General features: G+C 41.8%; 1 protein-coding gene across 1 annotated transcript in view; it reads right to left on the bottom strand.

The window, feature by feature from the left end:
* Window positions 1–1,157: 1,157 nt before the first annotated feature.
* Cox10 (cytochrome c oxidase assembly factor heme A:farnesyltransferase COX10) overlaps window positions 1,158–27,915 on the bottom strand; it is a 120,776-nt gene continuing 94,018 nt past the window's right edge. Inside the window, exons 6-7 of the mRNA XM_076870677.1 lie at window positions 17,832–18,064; window positions 1,158–3,275 (exon numbers count right to left, since the gene is read on the bottom strand). Coding sequence (XP_076726792.1) covers window positions 2,869–3,275; window positions 17,832–18,064 — 640 coding nt within the window. The 3' untranslated portion in view covers window positions 1,158–2,868. The remainder of the gene's footprint in view (window positions 3,276–17,831; window positions 18,065–27,915) is intronic.

The following is a 27,915-nucleotide window of genomic DNA, read 5'->3' as shown; positions in this document are numbered from 1 at the left end:
TTTTCCCCCTCTTAAGTATTTTGGTCGTGGTGATAAAGAGCTGTTGACTGACACTGGGACTGTGTCTGTCTCTAGGGTGCCAATTCCACATGAGGACACATATACAGGAGGGCATCGGAGCTGGTGGGGAGTGTCAAGAGTGGCCGTAGCATAGATTCACATGGAAGACACCAAGGGAGAAAACTGAAAGCGAGGTTCAGATCTGAATGTTGATGGCATGCTGCTGGGACATTTTGAGCAGGAGAATGACAGGTCAAAGAAGTTCCAGAGAGAATTTCTTGGTGATGGTTTAAAAAAGAGGAGCAGGAGAAAATGAATGGTTTTTAAGCAGAACAGTAGGGTGTGTGTGTGTGTGTGTGGGGGGGGGGGGTTGTCAGCATTCTGTTACTGTAACAAATACTGAAATAATCAACCTTATTCAAGAATAATAAACCTTATTTCAGAAAAAGGGCTTATTTGGGCTCGGTTTTGGAGGTGTCAGCCCATGTGCTTGGCTCTGCTGCATCTGGGCCTGTGATGAGACAGCACATCATGAAAAGAAAGTGAGGCAAGAACACACCTACTCACCTCATGGCCAGGGAAGCAATACAGAGAAGACAGGAAAGGGCTGGAGTCTCACTTTCCCCTTTGAGAACATACCTCCAGTGACTAGAAGATGCCCAAGAGACTCCATCTCTTAAAGGTTTCCACCATTTCTCAAAAGCATCATCCTAGTTATCAAGCCTTTAACATGTGGGCCTTTTGAGGGCCATTATAGATTCAGACTATAGTAGTATCCATCAAAAGATGAAGAGATATAGAAAATACATGTGTATATATGCAACCATGAAAATTGAAATCTTGTGTCATCTTCAACAATATGGATTTTAGAATCAGAGAATACAATGCTAAGTAAAATATGCCAGACAAAGAAAGGCAAATACCACATGTTGTCACTTATTTGTGGAATTCTAACAATCAAACTCACAGAAGCAGAGAGTAGAATGAGGTTAAGGGATGAGGGGCATAGGGAGACAGTGGCCAGTATATAGAGCTTCATTTAGACAAGGGGAATATTTTTTTCTTTGTAATATATGGTAGTGTGGTAAATATAGTATAACATAGAATTCAAAATCATTGAGTGAATTTCATTGTTCTCATCACAAAAAACAAGTATCTGAGATGTTTAACATACAGATGATATGTTTATGGTATTCATAAACCATGATGTCACTTTGTACTCCTTAAATATATACAACTATAATTTGCCCATTTACAATTAAAAAGAAAGAAAGATTTATATGTTGTGTAAGCTTCCGCTAGTTCACAAGCACTCTACTAGGAACTGCAAACCTGGTACGAGACGGTTAAATACCACCACAGCACACCGCTCCTGCTCTTGTGTACTGTTTTATTGTAGATGCTCTTTCCACACATTCCTATGCCATGTTCCCCATACTCAAATAACCTGAATATAGTCAAGAGGTAATATTTCAGATAAGTAGAAACAGGGATTGGATGCTATTTACAATCACTTTAGACATTTTCTTTTTTGTTTTTGCAGTGTTAGGGTTTGAACCCTGGACTTGGTGGATGCTAAGCAAGTGCTCTACCACTGAGCTACATTCCCAGCCCTAGTGATTTCCAAGAGAACAGTCATATTGTAATGACTTTTAAAATGCTGCTTTAACCCCTTGAATGAATTTCTATAGGGTAATAGTATGCTGGGAGACTGAGTAATTAAAACTTCCCACCATGGCCATGACCTTGAGCAACTGGGGATCTATGAGAACCAGGGGAGCAAATGAAGGACAAAAGATTTACAGGTGACTGTGGTTAGTACCTGAGGCCACACCTGGCTACAGGTTAACTCACAAAACTCCCAGGATTGGAACCATCTCCTCTGGGAGCCCGTCAGCTCTCAAAGCCATTGTACATGTGAAGGCTAATTTCTGCAGTACAGGTACAGGTACAGGACGGAAACGTGGTTCCACAAAAAGGGAAAGAATGTGAGTTATGTGGGCCATTAGCCCAGCTTACCCTTTTCCCACCTTACTTTCTCACACAGCATTCACAACGCAGTGCAGCAAAGAGGAGCTGGTGATCCCCAGCAGGGACTAAGGAGGTACAGCCATGGGGTGAGAGCCAGAGGGATTTCTGGAATTAAATGGAGCGCTACCCTTCTAAAAGAAGTGCTTCCGATGGCAAACTATAAAGATGCCTTTGATTCCCTGAAGTTTCTGATAAGTAAGGATGGTAGTGGTGGTGGGGAGGAGGGGCAGTTTCCTCTTGATGATGTACAGCAGCCTATCCTGTGGGTTTTTTGATGGACTATGCAGGTGAAAGTATGCGCGAGGTAAAGAAAATAGAATGGGGCCTTGGCTCATATGCGGGGAAGGGAGCGCTATGACCACAGTGGTATTTCCTTTGAGGTGGCCCTGCAGGGCCCTGAGGATGCGTTATTATAGAGGTCAGATTAGGAATGCCCACCTCCTCTGACCACCAACTGCCACTCTGGCCAGCAGGTGGGGAGTGTTTGTGCCGTGTGTGGGAGGAGCTAGAAAAGGAAAATGCCCCTGTGCATATCTCTGAGGGAGAAGAAGAAACCGTGGTGAGGCTGGGGGAAAAGAGGTACAAAGACCTTCAAAAAGAAAAATAATCTTTCTCTATATTAATTGAGCCAACCCATTTCTTATGTGGGGGCATTTTTGGATGTTATAATTAAAAAACTGTTAAGTGATCACTGAGCACCAGATCACTTTACAAGCTGGTACTAAAACCAGTGACTTCTCTTCTGCTTTGCTCCAGACTTACTCTTGCCTAACAGCAAGAGGAGAATTGTGCGTCTCTCTGTGTACTTTTGTTTCTTCCCCAAATGCCCACTCATTATCAACTCTGAGCATCTCCCTTGTCCCCTGTCCTGCCTGGCCGCCGCTTACAGGTGAGCATGAGCAGCAGGAGGAGGGGCAGGTGCCACAGGCTGCAGAAGAACAGCTTCCGGGAGCTCTTTCGGTCTGCGTCCACGTAGAACCGGAAGCCGAGGTAGGCAATGTACAGGTTGATGGGGAGGGAGATGAAGGGGAAGGCCCACGTAGTGATGTCCAGGACCGGGGCGGCCACCGACAGTCCAGTCAAGGCCAGGCAGTGACGCAGCGCCACGCGCCTGCACAGGCCTGGGTGAGTGACGGACATCATGCAGTACCCTCCTCGGGAGTAGTCTTCACGGAGGCCCCAGCTCAGGGCGTTGAAATGAGGAAACTGCCAGGAGTAGAGGATTCCTCCCAGAAGAAAGGCTCCTGTAGGGAGGTTCAAGGGAAAAGAGGGAAACAAGGTCAGGTTATCAGAGACTTCCAGAGGAATAGGGCTGTATCCCCTGAGAGCTTGTCTGGTCCTCAGGGCTGTTTGCAGATGGGACCAGCATCTTAGATTCTCTGCCAGTCTCTGCTCTCACCTCTGCTTCTACAGATCAGCCTTGCTGGTGAGGCAAGGGGAGTTGGGGGCTGGATGTTCTGCCTCTTCACCTAGAGAGGTCTTCTTGGTGAGACCCTGCTCAAGGGGAGGGCTGCCCCCAGCTGCTGGATGCTTAGCAGCTGTGGGTCCTGGCGGTTCCACACTCCTCATGCTGCCCAACACTGTGACGACACAGGCCCCTATGAGCTTGCTATCACTTTAAGGAAATTTGGCACTGAGCTCAGTACTGCCTCCAGTGGGAGCCTTTGGGCTAAAACCTCCGGGCTCCATTTCCACAGCTGGGGCTTGGGGTGGGAGGGGCTTCGTGGGTCTGGAAGCAGTGCTGCAACCTGGAGGCCACTCTGATCCACCTGACTTCTGGGAGCACTGCTCCTCATAGGGCAGTCAGCAGCTCCTGCTGGGCACTGAAACAGAACTGAGCGTATCTCTGAGCTAGCGCCAGATACTCTGCCTCTAGGTTCGCTTGTTTCACCAATGGACTGCCAGGGCTCCCGGGGCGGGGCCTGTACGCTCCTCTCATGATTCCCCAGAGCCTGAGGCAGGAGTGCAAGCAGGAGGTCCTAAGATGGCGTGTGCTGGAGAAATGGAGTGGCCCCAAAGTAGAATTATAACTTGTCTATGACTTTGTGATTTTAACAAGGACCTAATACCTAATAACAAGGACCTAATACCTATTAAGCGATCCCATTTGTGAAGAACCTAATAGCACTATTTAGCACAAGGGTCTTCCCACCCCCCACATGGGTGGATGGTGGAATGTAGGCTATCATTTCCTGAGCATACTTTCACAGAGACTGCACCTTTTAATCTTAACTGTAGAATTTTATAGACTGTAGGCAGATTTTATAATCATCTTGTAAAAAAAAAGTAGATCAACGCTAAGTTCTTCCAAAAGAGGCGGAGGAAGAAATCAAAGCAAGTAGACCTGATTTTCAATCTAGGCTCCTCCCACTACACTAAGTTCTCCCCTGAAGCCAGGTAGCAGAGTGGGGGTGGGGATAGTCTTAACTGTGGGTGATTTCTTACTCATATACTGGGCACCCATGAAATGGCAAGCACTAAGCTAGGCCTTGGGCATAAATCAGTGAGCAAAAATCCACGTGACTCTGCTAGCATTGAGTTTCCCCTTGAGTCAAGTCAAGAAGGTGAACAAGAATCACAGTCTCACTAGCGAATCTAAACCACTTCTCCAAGAGCTGTGAAGGGAAAGCATACAGTACAATGAGGACCTTCCTCTCAGGAAGGGGTGACTGAGCTGAGCTCCAGGGAGAAGGGAGCTCAAGAAGTGAGGGCCAGTGGAGGGGAAAGTGTTCACACAGGCTCTGGAGGTGAAAGCAAGATGCAGTCAGGGTATTAAAGGAAGATTAGCACAAGTGGTAGGAGTCACAGAAGAATGTATCCAAAAAAGGGTCAATTTTATTTTTTAATCATTTAAAAAATAAAATTAAAATAAAAAAGCCTAGAGTGCTGGACTGCCAATAACGGGAGTGCTATTCTGGACAGGGCTGGAGGCAGGAAGAGGTGAGGCCACACCTACCCTACTCTGTAGGCTGCACCAAGGATGGGTTCCAACTGAAGGCAACAGAAAGCCAAAGAGCGAGCTTATTGTGAGTGTATATGTGTGTATGTGTATGTGTGCAAGTGGCATCAGTATTAAGCGATCCCATTTGTGAAGAACACACTGAAGGAGCCAAAGTACGACTGAGAGGTCAACAAAGAAATGAAAGAGACAGTGGTTAGGATGGGGTGGTGAGAGCGAAGATAGAAGCAAGATGGACTTGAGAATTTCAGTGGGGACAGGAGAGGGCGGTGTCAAGAGCAACTCCGGGGCTCATGGCTCTGCAGAGGTGCCACTTACTACGATGATGAAGGGGTGCAGGTGGGGAGCATAGGTAGTGAGGCCGTGGGTGTGCCAAGTCCTAAAGCAGGGTCTGGCAGCCAGAGTGTGGAAATGGGCTGGGATAAACAACTGGGAGACACACACACTATTCCTGAGTGCCACAGTGTCCTGTCAGTCATTATTTATGCTTCTGGTTCCTACTTAAATGTGAATTCCCTAAGGATATGTTCATTTTCCTTTGTATCTTGAGAGACTATGACAATATACAGTAAAGGGTCCATGGACTCATCAATGGGAGCCAATGTAGAAAAGAACTGATTTGCCAAAAGGAATCCCCAAGATCCCTGTTTCTCAGTACAGGCTTATAAGTTAGGGAGGCAAAAAGTTAGAACTTGTCCTCTGTCCCTTCCGCCTCCTCTGGTAGTGTTGTGGAGTCTTTTAAATGTCACTGCTTCCTGCTTGGAGTCCTGAGCACGGAACTGAGCATTTCCTAACTACTGTGTAATACACTCTGAGAAGCTCTGTTCCTGCACAGTGGGAGAGGAGGTTGAGAATTTGTGACCACAGTTGTAATTTGGTAGGGAGGATCTTTTAAACTTGTAGATCTGTGGGACTATTCAAAAAAAAAAAAAAGAGAGACTGTGCTACATGAAGGCAGAGCCCAGCACCAGAGAAAGCAGGTTTTTTTTTTTTTTTTTAATGTATTTGTGTGTGTGTGTGTGTTAGTTACTGGGGACTGAACTCAGGGCTTTGTGCATATGAGCCTGTTTATGCACAAGCCCATGAACTTTCATCTGCATTCCTCAATGTATAGACTGTGGAGTGAGACTAGGGGTGGGCTTCACAAGTCATCCAAAAAGGAACAGAACTTTTCATTCATATTGTTCTGGGCAGGAACTTAACTCATTTCTTAATTAAGTTCATCAGACAGGACAGTTGTGATACATCAAGTAGAACTTGTGAAGGTACACAAGACTTGAGAGGGATGAGGTCCTGCTTTGATATCCATCAATGGCTTCCTTCAGCTTCCACAAGTCAGGTACCTCCTTCTCAGTCTTCCAGTGGGGAAGGAATATAACAATCACCAGATTTTAGGGTCCATATATCAGGAGTTACTGTCAAATTTCCTAAATTAATTTTTAACTTTTAATCCTTATTCAACCCATAAGATACATACATGTAAGTATATTATAAATTATATGTTAATTCAAGCAAACACTCTCCAATTTGAGTAAGAACGGAAGCTGCAATTTTTCATTCAATGCATTCACTTTGTAAACAGGTATTATCTGAGACACACCATTGTGTTTCACATGCCAGATACAATTCTGAGTTACAGAAAGGTGGTGGCAAATAAGACAAAATCAGTAAAGTCTAGCAGAAGAGACAGACACACAAAACAGCACTGATGGGTGCTACTTAGATTCAAAACAGAGCAATTAACACTGGTGATCTGAGACTGCTCAGGGAAGGCCTTTCCATAAGTGCCTTTTAGGCCATGACCCAACTAACTGGAAGTAGAACTCCATCAAGTCCTGGGAGCAGTTCCAATATGTTTCTGAGGCGGCATAAGGTCGATAGCAAGGAAGGAAGAGTTGCAAGAGTGGGTTGATGAGGAATCTGGAAACCGGGATTTGGAGGACAGACTGGGGAGATGGGAAGGAGGCAGGGTGTCAGAGAGAGAGCAGGGTGCCAGAGACTAGGGACGGTGTTCATAATGGAGGCATGAAGAGTTTTATTCTTGGCCATTTTAAATTTGAGGTGCCTAATAAACATCACAGTTCAAATGTCTTTTGGCTGTCATACCCTAGACACTGTGTGGAGGAACTAGACATGTGCTTTCTAATTCTTATAACAACTCACCTACAGTAATTATTATTATCTTACAATTGAAAAAGATTAAATAGTCCTCCTTATCCAAGACTTCAGTTTTGCTGGGTGTGATGGTGCATACCAGTAATCCCAGCAACTTGGGAGCTGTGGCAGGAGGACTGTATGTTCAAAGCCAGCTTCAGGAACTTAGTGAGGCCCTAAGCAACTTAGTGAGACCCTGCCTCAAAATATAAACAAACAAATAAACAAACAAACAAACAAATAAATAAATAAATAAATAAATAGGGCCAAGGATGTGGCTCAGTGGTTAATCACCTCTGGGTTCAATCCCCAGGACCCATCAACCCCCCACCAATTCAGTTCTCCAGGTCATCTGTAACCCCAAATATTAAAGGGAAAATTCCAGAAATAAACAATTCTTAAATTTTAAATTGCATACTATTTGGGGCAGTATGATGAAATCTTACAGTTCCCCACCCAGGATGTCAATCAACTCTTTGCCCCATACATCCACACTGTCTGTGCTAGGCTCCAGTTAACCACTTGGTGGTCACTTAGTAGTCCTGGTTATGGGGTCACTTGTCATGGTACTAGAGTGCTTGTATATTGCATATATAGGGGGTCTGGTACCAGCAGTGGCTTTAGGTATCTACTGGGGGGATCTAGGATCATATTTCCTGAGAATCAGGGAGGACTACTGTGATGAGTATTGTCCATGGGTATTTTGCAGTACTGGCACAGTACACTAGCACCTTCTTTTGGAAAGACAGACCACACAGATCCCCACACCAGTGGGCTGGTGGTGATGCAAACGCCAGTGGAGCTGCACAGAGGATGCTTGTTGAAGGAGGAGCTGAAGAGACGCTTTTCTAGTTAACTGAGAGAAGAGTTTGATACTGTTTCAATGACAAGTGACATTTAACTTGACAGTAAGTCCTCTTGGGGGAACTGGAAAGGACAGAGGAGGGTTGGGCCACCCAGGGTGGGACAACTGGAGGGACAAACAGGGTGATGGAATTAGACTTCTTCATATTTGGATGGAAAAATAAATCAATCTCTGGTTGTAAGGTGGCGAGTCAAGAGGCGTGTTGTTAGATATTCTCAGGGTACAGGGTGACACTGAGGCTCCTGAGCATGACATATGGAGTGGCCCATGAGCTGCCTCATATTCACAGGGTTTGAACTAATTACAGTTTGAGTTATGACAGCCACAAGCACACGGGGAACGTGACAGGGCCAAGGAGTATCTTGTCAAGCAAAACATCCATGGTGACTTAGACATGGGGCAAGGATGACTCAGAGATCTGCGTGTTTGTCTCTAGAAATAGCCAAGAAAGAGCAATCTCGGTTGGGAAGCCAAAACATGAAATGGTTAAAAGAGCAGGCTCACGTGTGGAACTTTTCTTGTCTTTCTCAAAAGCTCTCCTTTTTGTGTGCCAACTCAAGTATTCTGTGTTGCTCAATATGCATTTTCAGTTATGCTTCTGCTTAAAATAACATAATTTGGAAAAAAAATCATTTTTGAAGAGTAGCATGCTGCTGTCTCTGTGAGAGGAAATTGAGTATGGGTTTGGCTCGTGTCACAAATAAAAGCGCTTTAGAAATCACAGCTTAGCCTTAATGGATTGTAATCAGAAAACCACCACCCACACACAGTTCTACTTGGTATGCTTCAACTGCCTCTGCTCATATAAAAGATGTAAAACAAATTACTCTCTTCATCAGATAAGGTGAACTAGAACAGGAAGGCTTGATTTAGTCCCGGGCTGTGGTGGGAACCACCTTCCTTATGGGGTAAACAAAGTACTCAGTCCGTGAATTCAAAGGCCTTGCCTTCCCTCAAGATTCCGTGCTCCACTCATCCCCTCTGTGGCACTCCCTCTGAGCTGTCCATTTTTATTGGGTCCATCTTCAATGATAGCAATACTGACTGCCTGCCTACTGCATGTCAGGCAAGCCTGCTTTCTGCTGGGGTCTGTACAGCAGGAAGACAACACCAGTGGAATTACAGGTGGGTGGTGAATGCTTCCTTAGGTATAAGGCTTGGTGGTATGCAGTAGAAACACCACATTTAGCCTTGAAGGGATCAAGGAAGACATCCTGGAAGCGTTTTGTAAACTGATCTCTGAATTTCAATCCATTTACAAACATCATGCCTTTTCTGCTTCTTTTAAATGTATCTTCTAATCTTCCTCGTAATGCAGCAGAATCTTTGTATATCTTTAGTTCAGTCCTATCTGGAAGAAATGTCTGCTTCCTTTTCTTTATCAAATCATTGTTAGTGAGTGAACACACATAAATATGGACATTCAACAGGTGGCATGTCGTCAGTGTGGTTCTTTCAGAGCACAGCAACATGCTAACATCATCATGCTCCAATCCCAGCTCAAGTCTAATTCAAGGGAATATCCAGGTGTCCCAGGTGTTATTATCATTATTATTTTATTTATTTATTTTTATGTGGTGCTGAAGATCAAACCCAGGGCCTCACGCATGCTAGGTGAGTGCTCTACTGCTAAGCCACGACCTCAGCCACCCCCCCCCAGGTATTATTGATTTCTTTTCTTATATAGAAAATGAAGAGCACATCTATGAACAGCTAGGAAGAACCCTTACCCCAGAGCACTTTACTCTGATCAGAGGGGGAGCATAGTAAGTGGGGCAAAGCTGATCAAGATTTTTCCTGGTAACACTTTAAAGATACACGTATTTTTCAATTCTTCTCCCTACCCCCAGTCATGGGAATTGAACTCATGGCCTTGTGCATGCTAGGCAAGCATGTACCACTGAACTATATCCCTGGTCATTTCTCAACTCTTTTCAAATCATCTATGAATCACTTCTTCAACACAAAGACTGAGGGAGAATCTCACTCATTTCTACCTCTGTCCAAATGCAAAATGCTCTTATCTGTAGTACTTTCATCTCTCTGCTTACAAACAAAACCAAGGCAATTCTAGCTAAATGGTACCCTAATAGGAGGGAGACAAAAATCTTCTTCCAGTTGTAGCTCTGACTCTACGTGCTCTTCCAAAAGAAAATCCTTTTGGAACAGAGTTCAATGGTCTCAGCGTGCTTTCTCTGTCCGCCCCCACCCAAGCCCATCATTGTCATTCACCATCCACGCATGCCCTTGCAGAGGATAAAGGAAGCCAGCTCCAATGAACCTCAGTGTTGGGTTGAGGAGGTCTTCCCTTCCCAGTACAATAGGCTCCTCTCTAAATGTGGCCAGTGTGAAGCTCATTTGTTCCATGACTGCTTATATTTGTGCCTTCAGGGTTATATGGTTATATAAACTGAAGGCTAGCTGGGGAAGCAAAGCCAAGCTCAGAGCTTCATGGTCACAGATTTCAAAGCCTTTCTTTTGAGGGTAAACACAAAGGAGCTTGTGAAACAGATCAGCCTCAACAGTGCAATAGACTTCTATGGTGGCGCAGATAAAGGGAAGAGGACATGGGGCCAGTTTATCAATCGCACTGGAGACAAAAGATAAGATTAAAAGTTCTCTGAAAATAGGAAGCAGAGTGGGCAACAGCTGCCTGCTCTTGAAGGAGTCTTTGGAAACATGACTTGGGAAGAATGAAGAGGTCCAGTGGCAGAGCTGGACGCTCCCCTCACCTTGTCCACTCCACCAGGGTCACGGGGGTTGTTTTATTTGAAGGGAAACATGGGAAAAGAGAAGCACAAAGCTCTGATTCTGGTAGAGGAGTTCTTTTTCTTTTTCTTTTTTTTATCTTACCATTTGCCTGGAAAGAAATTTCTAGTACCTGTGCATTTTCTCAAAAATTCAAATGTTCCCTACTCTCTTAACTCCCCAGGCCCTGGGTCCACCCTTCCAGGGCACCATCTATCACTTCCTTCAGGGGGCACTGGGCCAGCACCCGAAAAGCTTGTGAGCAATCACAGTCAACATAGTATGAATGACATATGTGAGTGCGCACAGTACCAAAGTTTGCCTCTTGGGTCTATTAACATATTTCTAGCATGTTCTTTCACAGCTATTCTTTTTGTCTTTGGAATAAAATAATAGGAATCTGAATACTGGTTGTTTGCTATTATTTTTCACAAAAGTATTCCTTGTTTTTTGTCTTTAAAAATGTCATTTATCTTAAGCTTGAGCTCTAAGGTAGTCGTGGTAAAATCCATACATGAACATATTCATTTTGAAACGGAGACAATATTTTAAAGGAAATCTTTAAAAAGTGCTTGAGTTAAACAGTACCTGGTACTTAGTTACACCCTCCATAAATATTTGTTGAATGAATGAGGTGAATAAATTCCCTCTATTCTCTCATTTGGGTCTAAAGGAGGTAAATAAAGTTAAAAGGTATTTAACATTTTGTAGTTTACAGCTGAGGTTAAAAAAACTCATTCTCTTTTTGTTACCAAAACCATCCATCTGCCAAATGCCACTTCCTGATAAGAGCCCATTTCTAAGCCCTCATTTGTAACTGAATGTTGGCTGACATAATTAATGTTTACCATACAACATCTGAATTATAAGCCAAAGACAACTGACAAATCAGCTCTATTTAATGGTCATCACAGAGGATCATTCCATAAATTCCTAAGACATGGGATTTATTCATATTTAGGAAAATGACAAAAAAAGTATATGAGCTTTTCTTAGAAGTGGGAGTGATGGAAAGAGAGGTGGCTGTGGCAAAGAAAAGGAAGGAGGTTTAGCCTGAAGCCTCTGACATAAACAAAACAGCCTCTGGAGATAAACACTGTTGAGAAGCCTAATGCGTGTGGCTCCAGGCCTAGTTGGGGCTGGAATGTCAGCTGCCAGGCACTTATCTGGGATGTTGCCCCCCCAACCCCCACCCCTGGCCCCTGGCCTTAAATTGGACTCCTTCACTGGGGCTCCAGCAGGTCACTTCTGTCATTGCCTTCCTGTGCACGGAATCAAACCAAGTGCTTTGGTTCCCAAGACAACAGGCTGGTTACATTGGGGGCCAGAAAGCAGCCCTCTCACTCTGCCTTCCTGAGTTTGAGCTGGAAAACATTTATAATGTTTCCTGCTAACACTTACACTTAAATAATAATAAAATAAAAGGCAAGGTAAGCAGGTAAGCAGGAGGAAAAAGCTTACTTCTGAGGCTCAGAGGAAAATACACAGGTAAAATCCATTATAATGGCTACCTTTATAAACAGACAAGCTTTGTAAAATGAAGCAACTGCTTCCCATGCATAAAGCAGCTGGCTGCAGAGCCCCTGGTGCCTTAATGTGACAGCCACAGATGAAGTTGTTGGCACTGTAGGCTGGGAGAAAAGCTGAGCTGTTTACAGATCTCTGTGCAGTGATAAATTAGCAAATATCAAGAACAATTTATGTTTGTTAGCTTTCATAATTTTAGTGTGCCTGTTGAATTCTCCCCCCCCCCCCCGCCACCCACCTACCTTACCTCATTCACCTGGTGCTGGATAACTGAAGGGGAAGATCAGATGCCCTCACTGGACCCACCCCACTGGGGCATCTAAAATAACTGAAGTTCTTTTTCACCATCTAATTAAAAAAAAAAATCAAAATAGTTATGGGGGAAAAAAATCAACTCCTATGTGATATCTTTTATGTCTTTACAGGAGAAAAGAGGGCAGTAAAATCTCTTCAGTGCTCAAAGTTCTTTGGAGGTCTTATCTGCCCTGTAGCCACCACAAAAACCACAAAAAGATCCAGATACCAAGACAGGAGAAAAGATACTTCTGATCACAATAACATTTTCTTTTTCTGAGGATCACTTTGACCTACAAGGCACCCTGAAGGTACATCATTTTCTATACCTATTTATCTTCTTTATACATCTCCCTTTGCAACTAGACAGTTCCATAAAGTTAGGGCCTTTAATATGTGAGGCTGCAGGATTTCCCTTTCAATACTGGCCAGAGATGCATCCTCTCCAATCCTAACCATCACCCATTTAGCCCCAGTAAGGGCTTGTGCAAAGGTAAGGCTCTCTAAAATGTTGGTGCTGGTGGATATTTTACATACTGATTGCTTGGGTGGCAAAGGAATGCAATGTGTTCAGTCTAATCTGCTGTCCTTCAAACGTACAGCCTTCATCCATTTGCCCACTTGGAAGTTTGCTATGTTAACAGGACGATCAGACTGACATTTTCATCAAATACTTAAAAGATGAAATTTTGACTAAGGAGGGCAAAGAGGGTGTGGAAGGCAGGCAGCAGGTTTAGGGAGAGGTAGAATCCTAGTAAGAGGGGCAGATTGTGGAGGAGGGAGGCTGGCAGGCAAGAGAAGGCACACAGGCCTGGCAGGAGACTTAATGGCAGGCTTCAAAACTTACTGATATTCCAGTTCTACAGGAGATCCTGCTGTACATCCCTAGTTAAATCATCCCCAAAGTGCAACCCTGCTGCATTTATGCTTTGTATACAGTACCAATTCCTCAGTAGGCAGCTCATCTTAGGTCACGTTCCTGCTCACACTCTAGGGCTCTCGCTCTCAGGCCAATAAGCAGGAATTATGTATGCTCTTCCCTGTTTCTGGAAAGTACACTCCCTCCTCAAGTAAACTGCTCATGACTTGATTCAGAGGGCATTCTCCAAAGTCTTCCTGGATCAATCTGGGAAGGTTAAGAGAGTCTATAGCCTTCTTCAGAAGGCTAAAGCTCTTAGATCACTGCCGGCCTGCCTCTCCCAGAAGACACGGAGACAGTATTTTCATGAGGACAGGTAATGGGTAGTTATTTTCATATTTGTCAACATCTAGCACACAAGATGTCCTCAACCAATACCTATACAATGAAGCTATAGAGGAGAAGTAGCTTGTTAAGGTGGTGAGCACGGCAGTTGCCAGTCCAGGGAATAGGGAGATCTCCCAGCTGCGCTTGCTTCCTTTCATCTGTACCCCAGCTTCCAACTCTTCTCTTCCTTATTGTCAGTATAGTTCAATAGGCTGTTGCAAAGAATTCTCTCTTCACTGGCTTCTCCAAAGCAATCAATGTGTGGCGGTTCAAAGATTAAATGGTTTGGAGATAACATGGAAGAAAGGAAGCTTCTTTTGCCATCTGTTTTTCAGAAAGGTTCTTTCTAACCATACTATCCCCAAAGATAAAAACCCAGATGATTGTAATTCCAGCTCCTTGGGAGGCTAAGGTGGGAGGATTACAAGTTTGAAACCAGCATGAGCAATTTATCAAGTCTGGTCTCAAAATAAAATTTAGAAAGGCCTGAGGGTGTAGCTTAGTGGTACAGCACCTGCCTAGCATGTGTGAGGCCCTGAGTTCAATCCCCCATATGAAAAAACAAAACAAAATGAGATATAACTTCTGTAGAAAAGACAAATTATACCATTTTATCTTGAATAATTATCTGTCTATGCCCTCTGTCCCCAATCCTAGACATTCCCATGGAATTCTTCTAATGGCTGATGTACTGTCTGGTTCTGTTTTTGTGGACTGTTGATTCTTAGTGTGATCCCTAGACCAGAGGCATCATTTTTACCTGGAAACCTGTTGGAAATAAAAATTCTCAGAACTCCACCCAAGACATACTGAATCAGAAACCCCAGGCGCAGGGCCCAGGAATCTGTATTTGTAGTAGCACTCTGGGCCATTTGGATGTACACTGAAGTTTGGGAAATTTGTTTCTGATTTAGCAAGACCACAGGTACAATCTTATATAAGGCCCCATTATTTAAAGTGCATACTCATGCAAGGCAGATGGAACACAGATTCAGAAGGATATCAATCTTCCTTTCTAGGTAGTACTGTCTGAGGGAAATTTCTGCAATGATGGAAGTGTTCTGCTGAGCTGCCCATATGGTACTGACCACCACATGTGGCTCTGAGCATTTGAAATATAGGACTGAAGAACTGAATTTTTAAGTCAATTTGGATTAAATTTAAAAAGCCACCAGAGCTCATGGCCACTATCTAGACAGGGTAGTTCTAGAAGATCACACTCCTAGTGATCTATTTTCTCCAGCCAAGCCCTATCTCCAGTAGTCCTTTCAAATTATTAATCCATCACGTGGATTAATCCACTAATGAAGTCAGGGCCCTCATGAGTTAATCACTTTACCTTTGAACACTACTGTGTTGCCTAACATATGAGGTTTTGAGGGGCCAGTTTAGGTCCAAGCTATAATAAAAGATCTCATTTTTCAAGACAATCATGCATTTTTCAATCTGATACCTAAAAAGGTATGGCCTGGCTCTTAGCTATCCATCATCACCAAGTTTGCCTAAAAACAACTGATTGGGTTATAGAAGGGCTGTTTTTTTGAGAAATCATTTTAAATATGACTATTAGCAGTTTAGTCAAAACCAGACTCCCAACAAAAAGGGTTCCTACCTGCAATGTGGACTCCTAAGCGATGAATTTTGCTGATTTTACCTTTCTGGCCTTTGGGGAGGCAACTAAAAGCCTTTATTTGCTGAGACTCAAACTCTTCTTGAGGAAGTCGTGGAAGGTGTGAAAAGGGTCCCTATCCTTCAGTGAGGACTCGTCACGAGGACCCTGTACAACGTGGTGATCAAGTTTTCCATGGTTCTGAATCTGACTGCCTTCCTCAGTCTTCCACGATACCCCTTCCTAGGCTGTGACCCTTCAAGGCTGGCTCTGGCTCTAGCCTTGTCTGGGACTTTCCATACAGAAAGGTAGTTTTTGGTGCCTGTTTTGAAGATACTGAACAGTTTCCAGGTGCTCCTGGCAGGGCACAGGGGTGCCTCCCAGTAGGGTCGCAAATACTGATGTGTGGCTACTCCTCCCATGGGAAGGGGAGAAACCAGAGGATGCAGACTCCAGGGAGTTATTCACTTTCTATGGTCTCCACTACAAAGTCTTAGAGAGGGATCAGAGGGTGAGGATGGTGGAGTTAGGGGGATAGGGAATTTGGTTCAAGTCATGGTTGATGCTCCAAATAGAAATGAGAAGAGGACTCTGAGCAGGAGTAGGAGGGCTGGTAGTAAGTGGGAGTGCTCTTTGAATGTAAATGCTGACCCAAGGTGAAAATTCATATACCATCTAGTCCAGGAAAACCAGACCCATGCTTTCCCCTCACCCAAAAAAGATGCCCTGAAGGACCCAGTGCTCTTCCCCACCAGCCTGGAGGCATCTCCCAGTATTTAAAACCACAGTGAAAAAACAATGTTGAATTACTCAGTTTGAAACCAAATAAGATCTCATGACCTTTTCTCCTCTGTGTTAACTCACCTGCTGTATGAAGGAGGACAACTGAATAATAACAGCAGCAGTGGCTACCATGATTATGCCCTTCCTGGCCTTTACATTGAATATCACTAAGGACTGCTTGTGTCCTCTGGACAGCATGTGCTGGGAACTCAATCCCCAGTGCCACCTGACTGAAAGATGGGCCATCAGGGGTTTTGGCCTGGAGGGCTCCACACTCACACTTACACATGGATTAATGCCGATTATAGAAAGCCTTGGGCCTGTGGGTCTGATCTCATGTCAGTGAGCGCTCTTTCTATCTCTGTCCTGCTCTTCCACCACAGAAGGCTTGCATGGATGTCCTCATTTCATCCTCAACAACTCTGAGGAGAGACCATCATTAGCTCCATGTGGGAGAAGAGGAGACTGTCGCAGAAGCAGCCAAGCTCAGTTCCAAAGGTCACCCGGCTAATGAGGAGAGAGTCAGGTTCCACCCTCAGGTGGCCCAAGGGTAGCACCCCTGCTCTTAAGCACCCTGTTGTTATTGTTTCCCTCATGGAGGAGACTCTGGTTTAGGGTTTATCACAGGGCAAACAAGCACCTACGTTTTAGAATATTACATCTTTAGATTCATTAAAACCCACCATTTACAGGATATTAAAACTGTTCTAAGAAACAATCACGGTAAAGGTGTAATCGCATTTGTAAGCTTGCCAAATCGGAGTGTACAAACTTTTATGAAAAGTTTCAGAAATGTGGCTTACAAGGGTAACGGTTTATGGTCAGCCGCCTTTTGATCTCTCATGTGCAAAATATGTACTTACATATATGGCAGGAAACCTCACCACTTCCTTCCTAAGCGTTGGTCAAAAACACTAATTACTTGACTAATTAGACTGAGAAACTTCCCTTACAGATGGTAAAAATGAGCTATTTTCACCCCACAAATTTCGCTGTGACATACCACCAAAAAAAAAAAAAAAAAGTAAAAATGTTTCAATGGTTTTATTGTACACAGCATGAACAATTTAGGCAAATCATATAAAAATAATTTGTTCTTTCAAAAGAGGGGATAATAAATAACCCTGTTCTACAGAAATGAAGGAGGCTTGACACCCCTTTGACAGGGAACCAGAAGCCAATTCCATATACACCTTCTCTGTAGACTGGGCCATTCTGAACAGATCAGCTAGTCCTGAGTTGGTTTGAGATTTTTTACCATAATTTTCAGAGATTTTCTTTTCACTTCACCTGTATTACAGGCAACATCCCCTCCTCTGTTTCTCTTAGACCTTCCTTTCAAGGGAAAGCATATGTCATATTTATGCACAAGCCAGGATGACAGTCTCCCTTTAGCTTTACATTCTTAATTTTTTAGAATGCCTATACCAGCTAATATGCCAGCAGAATCAGTTATGATTAAAATGGAATCTAACCAAGTTCTGTGGCCTAGAGAAGGAGAATCTCTGAGGGTGGGTGCTCATGCTTGCTCAGAACACCTATGAGCTCCTGCTTCTGGCACCCGTACCCCAGGTCTGTAGAAAGAAGCTGAGACTTTGCACTGAGAGGCACTTACCAGCGTCAAGGCTGCCAGTTGCTGCTGTCCAGCCCATGACAGGTGGGATAGCCCCAACAACAGCTCCAACCCATGTGTTGGCAATGCTGATCCTCTTCAGGGGTGTATAACAGCAGGTATACAGGAAAATGTTGAAGACGGCCAGGGCTCCTGTAAGTGGATTCACCCCCCAGGTCAGAAGAGCAACTCCTGGAACAGCACAACAAGTGGCAAAGGACACAGCTAGCAACGGGCTGGAAGAGAGAGGATATCAAGGGATCATTTTCAGTTTAACTCTAACACATTTTGTAGAATCCAAGCTAAGAACAAATAATCTATGTATCCAATGAAGTATTCCAGGAGGTAGAACTGGTTTAGGGAATCCTCTTTAAGGAACATTAAAGTAAGGGAGGACAGTTTTTGTGGGAGACGTAATTGCCTCTTTTGGTTTACCAGCTGGGAGCAAAATAGTCAAGAGTCCAGGGGAGAGCACTCTGGGTTTGAGGATAGTTTTGTACCTTCCTGGAGTCGCTCAATTTGTCTCTATAGGAGTCATCATGTCCTCTTGACATGGTTAAAGTAAGGACTACAAGACATGCCTACTTTGCCTGGTGTTCTGGTCTAATGTTAGTGCTAGATATAAATAAGGGACAGCTGGCAACAGGTCAGGTAGAACACAATACTGCATGATTTGGAAAAAAAATATAGTCAATTCTGGAAACAGTTCTACTCCTTTATACCACATCACCCAATTAGTGATACGGAATAACAATGGCTGACCTCGATGAGGACCATGATTATACTTTTTATAATTAATCAGGGGCCTCAGTACAGTGCCAGTTCCAGAACAACAGTGAATGCCAGGTGACTGTTGCATAGTGCCAATGCCATAACTGGGTTTATGGATAAGGGATTTTTCAGGAGGAGGTCACACAATGTTATGTACATAGAAGAAAACCAGCTAAAATTCTACAATGACAATGATTAAGGCCTGCTCCTCAATAGGCACAGTTTTCATAGCAGACTTTGTATGGACTCTTGTGAAAGACTTGAGTCTAGATAAACTGAATCTACTAGTTCCTGTTTACATGCACAGGGATTTATTCTTTCTTAAGAAACTAAGGAGGTGCCTCAAGATTACTTTCTCCCTGCAGAAACCATTATTCCACTTCTGAGTAAGAGAAGTTTATGGTGTTCAGTGATCCAGTGGATTACAGATTCCACAGTGCGCTCCACTGTGACCCACTCGATTAGATTCTACAGTGCACTCCGGTTTTAACAATGGCCAGTTCCCAGAGGGAGGCAATCTTTACTCCACATGCAAATGCATGAGACAGTTCCTCCTATTTACAGGGCTCTAGCTTCACTCTAGTTTCCACTTTCTCCCATTTAAGCAGAGGTTGTCTTCTTTGTTTTTAAAGACACACTCTCCACCTTTGTTCTTTTTAATTTCTTCCCTAATCTGTTTTTTATCTTTGATCTACGGACTACTGGCCTCATGCATCCTCAAATAAATTACTTTATTCATATTTTCCCCAAGGTAAGAGCCTCTAGACCTCACAATCTTCAAAGCCAAATGTCCTGGATTGGGATACACACATTATCTGTTTCCTCTATCCTGCAACCTCTTATTTGTCCCTTACCTCTATTCTGGAAATAGATTTAGCTAAGGTAGTGATATGCATCATGTGACCTGGGAACGCCTGGCTTCCTAACTTGTACACAATGTAATTTTCCAGATGAAAGATTAAGAAGATGCCTCTGTGTTGTTATCTCACATATGCCCAGAAAGGAGAATTTAGATGGCTAAAAAGCAGGGCAAATATTTTAACTGCTGTTTGTTCAATAAGGTAGTTTATAGCTTATAAGAACAGATCCCTTCTTTGCCCCGTGGGACTCTAAAAAGCTAGCTTCATTCTGGGTGGGGGAAAACTGTGGCTCATAAACATTTTTATTTTTCCTGAATCAGCCCTTGTGTTTAAAAAAAAAAAAAAAAAAGGTTGTACAATCTTTCTCCAAGGTCTGTGGAAACCAGTTGGATTCAAAGGTATTAGTGTTATGAAAAGCCCTTTTAGAAAAGCACACATGAATTTAATTTATTGAGATAGGCAATTTTATGTGGAAGTTTAATTTTTGACCTGTGTTGAAATCACAGAAAATCTTGAGACTCAATTTTGGCATTTAAATCAATGTGCTCAGGGGCATGAATGAAAATTGAGTAAGTTGATAAGCCACATAAACAAAACTGAAGATATTTACCCAGGACAGCATGGCCATTTTCAGCATCTGGGGAAGAAAAAAAAAGCCCTGAATCAGGGGACATCAGAGCTTTCTTATAGTTAAAGGGCAAAGATATTCCAACTTGAAAACTGTGAAATTTACTTTCTTGTGATGTTTTACTTTTTCTAAAATTTTATGTTAAAAGTAATGAATATACTTCTAGAACCAGTATCAACAGTGGGTATGGTATTAAAAGCAAAACAAAACAAAACCAAAATTCACCAATAACACAGTGGAGAAACGTATTATGGGTCTCTAAAATAATCTTTTTAAAGGGGGGCCAGAGATTGAACCTAAAGGTGCTTAACCACTGGGCCATCCCCAGCCCTTTTAAATTTTATTTTGAGGAAGGTTCTCACTAAGTTGCTTAGGGCCTTGCTAAGTTCCTGAGGCTGACCTCAAACTTGTGATCCTCCTGCCTCAGCCTTTTGAGCTGCTGAGATTACAGGTGTGTACCACCATGCCTGGCTCTAAAATGATCTCTAACAGAGTAAAACAAGTTTCTTGAGATAGTATTACCTTCATTTTATGGATGAGCAAATGTTAGATAAGCAATAGCTATCAAGTGTGGTTCAACATAGCAAATGTATGGAAAAGGGGGAATACCCAACCTAGTGTGTGTACTGGGGGCATGGAAGGGGAACGATGCTAGGAAGAAGTGACATTTAAACTGAGACATGATAGTGACGTTTAAACTGAGACATGAAGGATGAACAGGTGGTACATGGGCAAAAAGGGCCAGGTAGGGGATGGCATGATGGCGAAAGTAAGAAACATGGCAAGTTTGAGTGACAGAAGGAAGTTCCAGGTATCTGGATTGTGGACAGCAGGTGGGAAGTTATCAAGAGGACAGAGAGGTTGAAGATTACAGTGAGGTGTCTACACATAGCTTCTTGGCAGATGAAGAATCAAGGAGGATTTCTGTGTTTTAAAGAGGTAGAAAAGAATGATCAAGATCTGCTTTTTAGAACTAGGATCACTCTGCTGCCACATGAGGTCAACAAATATAGACAAGCAGATGTTTATTCTCTTTATGAAAGAGGCTCACGTTAGGCATTTTGGAGGAAGCAGAATCATGAACACACTGACATAATTTTTATCAAATGCTTAGATGGAATGAACAGCCTTCAGATAGCTTGTATGTTTAATCTATCTTGCAGATTTCCCAAAATACACCGATGGAGCAAGTTGGCACAGACAGCAGATCCTCCTCTCACTCAGTGGCTCTTCGGTCTAATGACACCAGGGTGATCATAGTTTGCATTTGCAGCTCCATTATTCTTGGCTCTACTTTGTCTTTTCGGGGTCTTTTTTGGGGTCTTTTAAACTATTTTGTTAAGTTTTGTATATTTTTTCAAGTTATCTGAAGTCTTGTATAAAATAAGGCAGAGTAAAAAGTTAAGAAAATGAAGAGGTATCTATAGGATTTTGATTAGAAACTTTGTATACCATGAAAATATACTAGTGAAAGAAAAGAGAGCTCTAGGAAACCGTAGGTAGGAAGAGGACAAACAAAAGTAAAGGCTAGAGACAGAAAACAGACCTAGCAGTATCTGGATTATATTTTGAAGTTTGGTTTATCATGAAATCTTTAAATATGGTAATATTGAAGTTGTTGAAGTCTACCAATTTTAGTAAAGAGATCTATTTTGAGATAGAAGATTAGAAAAGTCCAATCCTCATCCCTTAAATACTAACTATGATGTTTTGCTATTAAAATGTGATCAGAACTAAATCTCAAAGACTTAAGGAGCAAATCTGAGAATGACTGGTTTATTATTTTAGGCCAATTATTCCATATACTCATTCTCCTAATCATACTGTTCAATGCTTAATCAGAAATCCCATCTTCCTTTTCCACTCTTAGATATGCTTTGGAAGTATCCCAAACCTAGAGACACATACAGCTATTTCTCCTTTTATCATTTATTCTTCATTATTTTTTTTCATTAGTCTTTTTGAACCTTCTATCCTTTGAATTTCTTAGCAGTTTGCTTCCATTTTGAGGGCTACATTGGTATCTGGCTTTCAAAGGGAAGATGGGGAGGAGAAAGTCTAAGGGCTCAGAGTCTCTCTAAGGGGAGGCCTCAGTGGAACTTCTGGGTAGATGCTCCACTCCTTCACACCTCCACCCAGTGGTTCTACCTAAGTATAGTTTCTGTTTTTTTTTTTTTTTTGGTGTGTGTGTGGTGCTAGGGATTAAACCCAGGGTCTTGTGCATGCAAGGCAAGCACTCTACCAACTAAGCTATATCCTCAGCCCCGAAGTATGGTTTCTGGACCAGCAGTATCAGCATTACCTGGGAACTTGTTAGGAATCCTGGTGATCCAGAGGCTTGCTGAAGTTTGAGAAGCTACACCATTACTAATGTGATGCTTGTCACCATCTGGCCAAGCCACATGTGCTAAGCCTACAGAAACCACTCTGCTCCAGTACTGACTGTGTAAGGTAAGTCACACACTTTCAGTTGTCTTTCGGTATATATCTTGACATATGTCAGTGGAAAGAACCCAGGGCTGTCAATCAATTTTGTTATCAAATTGCAGAGGTACTGTGGCAACATCCCTCAACTCCTCTGTATCATCTATCTGGATTTAACTTAGTCATACAGCTACAAGGGTTTAGACCATGAGCGTACTTTAATAGTGAGCTGAAGCAAGTGTGGTGCAAGTGTTGATGACTTGATTCTAGGCCACAGATAGACTGAAGCTCGCTGTACTTTTTCTACTATTGACTCTGTTGGAACATTTTCATAGGAAAATGTTTTAAAAATGCTTTATTATTATCAGTCAGGAGGTGTGAGTTCTATTTCTGACTATGATGTTGACTAGCTATGTAAAAAGGGGCAACGTATTTAACGTCTCTGGTCTTTAGTTTTCTCAACTATAAAAGTAAGAGGCATTTTCAGTGACCAAGTCTGGAACTCAAGTCAAACTTGCTTTAGGTAAAAAAGACTCAATAACAAGACCATAGAAAAAGCAGAGGTTATAGATATTTAGCTGTTTGATCTTGATGAGCAAAGTAACCTGTAGCATTTGTTTCTTTACTTGTAAAATGGGAGATACTTAACAGAGTGTCTTAAGAATTAAATGCAGTGATGATGCAAATAATGCACTTAGCAGAGTGTTCATAAATGAGCACAGTGTTTACTTGTTCATTTATTCACTTATTCATCCATCCAAATTCTCATTGCCTATGTCAACCGCCTTGCCAAATGTGGCAATATAGCAGTGAACAAGGAGTGTAGAAAGGGTGACAGACTTTAAACACATTAACAGAAGCACTATGAACTCTCCAAGTGTAAAAATAGCCAAAAGAAAAAGAACACATGAAACGAGACAGAATAAGACAGAATCTAAACAGGGAGGACTGGAGGTAAGGCCTGATAATCATCACAAATCGTTTTTCCTAATTTATTTTTTCAGACTTAAAACAATATGGGTATATATTAAGACTTGTGGATATAAAACTGTCTTTAATATAATTATATCTTGATTAGGAATTTCACTTTATCAAATTACAAAAAAAAAACATACAAAAAACAAACAACTGGACAAACTAGATTGTTCACATGTAAAATCTCTTTTTAAAATATTGATGTTTCTGCCCCCTACAATAGTAGCTGTCATGGCTTTTATCAAGTTCAGAGAAACTAGCTGAGTGTGGTGGCACACATCTATAATCCCAGCAGTTCAGGAGGCTGAGGCAGGAGGACTGAAAGTTCAAAGCCAGTCTCAGCAACCTAGTAAAACCCTAAGTAACTTAGGCAGACCCTGTCTCAAAATAAAAAATAAAAAGCTCTGGGGATGTGGCTCAGTGATGAAGAGACCCTGGGTTCAATCGTGGGTACTAAAAAAAAAAAAAAAAAAAGATAAAAGGAAATTAACATCTCTGTGAGGAGTTCTCACTAGAGTGAAAGATCAGAAATGTACCCTTTAAGTGTTGTGATGATTTTGTGAAGAATTAAAATTTTCAATAACACAAATAAACGTATGAATAAGGAAAATAACACTATTTCACTGGGGCTGGGCAAGAAAAGACCTAGTAATTTTTTTGAAGTAAAAATATTCTTTCATATTCATGTATTACTCATGTAAACAGGTTCATGGAGAACTGAATGATGATTTATTTCAAAACTTGTATGCAAAACTAAATTACATTTTAAACGGAGATATCTTTCCACTGAGCGTCATTACATGGGATCTTTCTACTTGGGCCCTTCCTGCCCAAGGCTATTGTAAAATAGAAACTATTAGACTTAACAGTGGGGGATTCTGTCAATACATTTCTATAAATTATTTTTTCCTCTTTTAAAACATAACATTGCTTTGTTTACTAAGCACTAGTTCTTATGCAGTTGTGACAAAGACTTCTCTTTAGACATTAGGAACAAACAAGAGAAACTTTAATTTTATGTCTGTTTATTGTACTTAATAAACTTAATTTAAATTACCTGACTTTTAAATAACTTCCTAGAGAAAATGCAGCCTTTCTAAAGCTTAAGTAATGTGTCAGGAGAGCTATGAAATGTTGTACTACATCAAGAAAACTATATTTTGAGCAGTTCTGAAGACAATTGGTTCATACAAAAATTAATTTCATCCTCTTGATTATTCTCCCAGAATAAATGATCTTAATGTTACAAAATAAAATTTCCTTTTTTTCAAAAACAAAAGAAAGCCCAAAACCTCAATCAAACCAAGCCAATTTAACTTCTATTTCCTGCATAAATTCCACATTTGAGCTTTGAAATGAGTTTTTGGAGGAAGTCTCTACAGATAACTGTTCTGAAGATGTCTCCCTAGAATCTTGTTAGGAGTTTTCTATTTCTAAACAAGTTTCAAGTTATAGATACTGTCAGGCAGCAGAGGGCTGATGCAAGCTAAGAACTTAAGGAAAACAAAGACACAAAACCAAAAACATTTTTTTAAAAGGCAAGAAATATGAAAATAAAAATTTTTTGTTAGTGATCATATTCAGGGCATGAAGATTGTGGTATTATATTAAAAACCTTTTTTCAAGAAAGAAAATAAAAGATAAGAGCTAAAGGAATTTTTGAAAACGGAAAGACTCTTACTAATTTAGGAAGAAGATAAGAAAGATTGGCTGCAAAAAAAACAATTATAGAATATAAAACAAAACACCAAAATGAACGTTACTCTATTGTTGACCTCTGAAATACAGCATTCTCATCCAGGGAGAAGCAAATGGTGACTCTTGAATTAAGTTACATCAGTTCAGTTTAAATTAAGGGAAAGATATTTGAACAAAGACTCTGGAATTTTCAGAGAGGTGATTCCCATCCTTTGATCCCATCCATGAAAATCAGAGTTTCCAGAGGAGTCGTCCAATCTCTTAATCTATTTCTCAAACCACTTGAAAGCAGGGACCACCTACTGAATCCCTCCATGCGTCCTCCCTCCTAAAACACCCAGTGCCTGCCACACAGGAGACACATACTTTTCCTTTTCCCAGTTGAACCAGATGGTTTAATTTTCTGACCCTCCTCCCACTTTTTAATTTATGGGGTCCTATAAAAAAAAAAGCAACTTTGTTCACCTACACAAAATAGAGTCAATGAATTTTCAAGAGTCTTTGAAATGTTTAATAAAACCTAATTTATAAAAAAACGAGGTTGAGAATAAAATTATCCCTGCAATTTTGGAGTCTACCTAGGAGTTGTGTGTGTGCAGCTGTTGGGGGAGGTGGGCCCTTAGGCCCTTACCTCTGACTGCATTGCCTCCTCTTCCCTTTGGGACTGAGCCTTTGGTCAATGGACAGTATTTGCAAATGCTGACATCTACAGGGACCAGGCTGGCAATAAAACAGTGAAGTGGGACTACTTAAAAACGAAGTGGTGAGGGCAGTAGGAAGTGCTACACAGGTTTGGGTGGCAGATAACCTTGTGGGAATGCACAAAAGCAGCCCAGAAGTCTGGGGCTTGATGTTAACATTTTCTGTTTATGTGTTAGCAACTACTGAAAATTGTAGGAGAGCACAGCAGGCCAAACAAAAAATTACCTTTCCAGGCTGCTGCTCTGCTCTCTTGGGTCTACGTGAAAGACATTCTCCAGGAAGGATGTGTCTACCTGAATTTGTGCATGCTGCTCCTTTGCTCTCAAATTCACTCACCTGCCCCTTCCTAATACTTCTATCTCATATATGGCCAATTCTTACTTATCCTCTAAGATTCAGTCTGGACACTGGAAAACACCAGGGACTGGGGCTGCAGCTCAGTGTAAGAGAGCTTACCTAGCATACATGAGGCCCTGGATTAGACCCCAGCACCTGCCAAATGAGAGAACTACACCAAGAACATTTTACTGCACCCTTCTCACTTGGCCTCCGTGTCTGTGCTGGGTCCCACAGTACTTCTTACTCCTTATTCTATAACAAGCTGCCTTGCTTGCCCATTCTCTAATATATTTATTTTTGTGTGTGATGACTCTGTGCTACTCATCTTTATATTCTCTATACCTGAAAATGATGCCCAAATGAGCCCTCACAAACTGTGTGAAAAACATTCTTCTAAAACTACCACTTATAATGCCATCATCCAATGGGAACATTTGATCATGTCTTTTATTTTCACATCATCTTGTTTGAAGAGAGAAGAATAAAGCGAAGGGACATTAAGACTATATGAACCTAGATTACTAATAAAAGGTGTGTACTTTTGTGACATATTTTCCAAGTGGTTATAAAAATGTAATAGACAAAAATGTAAGTTACTATGATAGTTAACTCTTCATATGCATATTTATCAGAATATCTGCATATAAGAAGGTACATGGGCCGGGTGCAGTGGCACACACCTGTAATCCCAGCGGTTTGGGAGGTTGAGGCAGGAGGATCACGAGTTCAAAGCCAGCCTCAACAACTTAGATACGCCCTAAGCAACTCAATGAGAACCTGTCTCTACATAAAATACAAGTGGCTCACTGGTCAAATACCCCTGGGTTCAAAAACTGCTACAAAAAAAAAAAGGTACACAGGACTGAAGAATCCCCCATTGGCAGGGTTGCTGTCAACAAATTTATAAATGGTTTCTTTTTTCTCATGACAATAAAAGAGTCCAACTTTCAGAGAATCCCCGTGTTTCATTCCTTTGTCCAGACTAATGACTAAACTTGATGATATGTACAAACACTTTTTCTTGACTTTTCATACCATGGCTCATAATGTTAAATGATTTTATTTTAAGAACTTCTATATATTAATATCTCTATTACTAAGTTGAGACCAAGTTTGTTCTTCCTGCCACTTGAAATCACTGTTTAATACCAAAGGAAAAAAGAGAGAGAGAAAAATTCCTATACTTATAAAATGTTTATGTTCTTATTACATTAGCAATATACACACACCAAGAGACTAATCATAACAATCTTTAGAAAATGTGCAGAGCTTTAGCCTGGTCCAGACACACATCTACTAGACTCGTGTGACTGGGTGATGAATAATATTCACAGCTCCCCTGCAGCCCACAAAATGTTTACATTTGCTTAAGTGCTTACTGGTAAAACCTTCAGTAAATTTGAAAAATGTCTCCTGTAAATCCCTATAATACTTAAGCTAAACCCTGTTCTTTAAGTTAATAATGCCAACTAAACAATCCATTCATTTCATTTCGAAAACTCAATCTTCATCATTCATTTTAAAACAAGGTATTGGTTGACCCCGATTCCAAGTGTTTTAATTTATCCTCTCTAAATAACCTTTTGCTCTGCTCTTATCATGCAATCCATCCTGCTTACAGCCCACACCTACAGCTTGCAAGTTATGGATCACTCTCATCTGATCCATTAAGATGGAAAAACCTATGCTG

This window comes from Callospermophilus lateralis, chromosome 11, assembly GCF_048772815.1.
Source record: "Callospermophilus lateralis isolate mCalLat2 chromosome 11, mCalLat2.hap1, whole genome shotgun sequence".
NCBI classification, from domain to species: domain Eukaryota; kingdom Metazoa; phylum Chordata; class Mammalia; order Rodentia; family Sciuridae; genus Callospermophilus; species Callospermophilus lateralis.
This window is presented reverse-complemented; position numbering and strand designations above follow the sequence as displayed.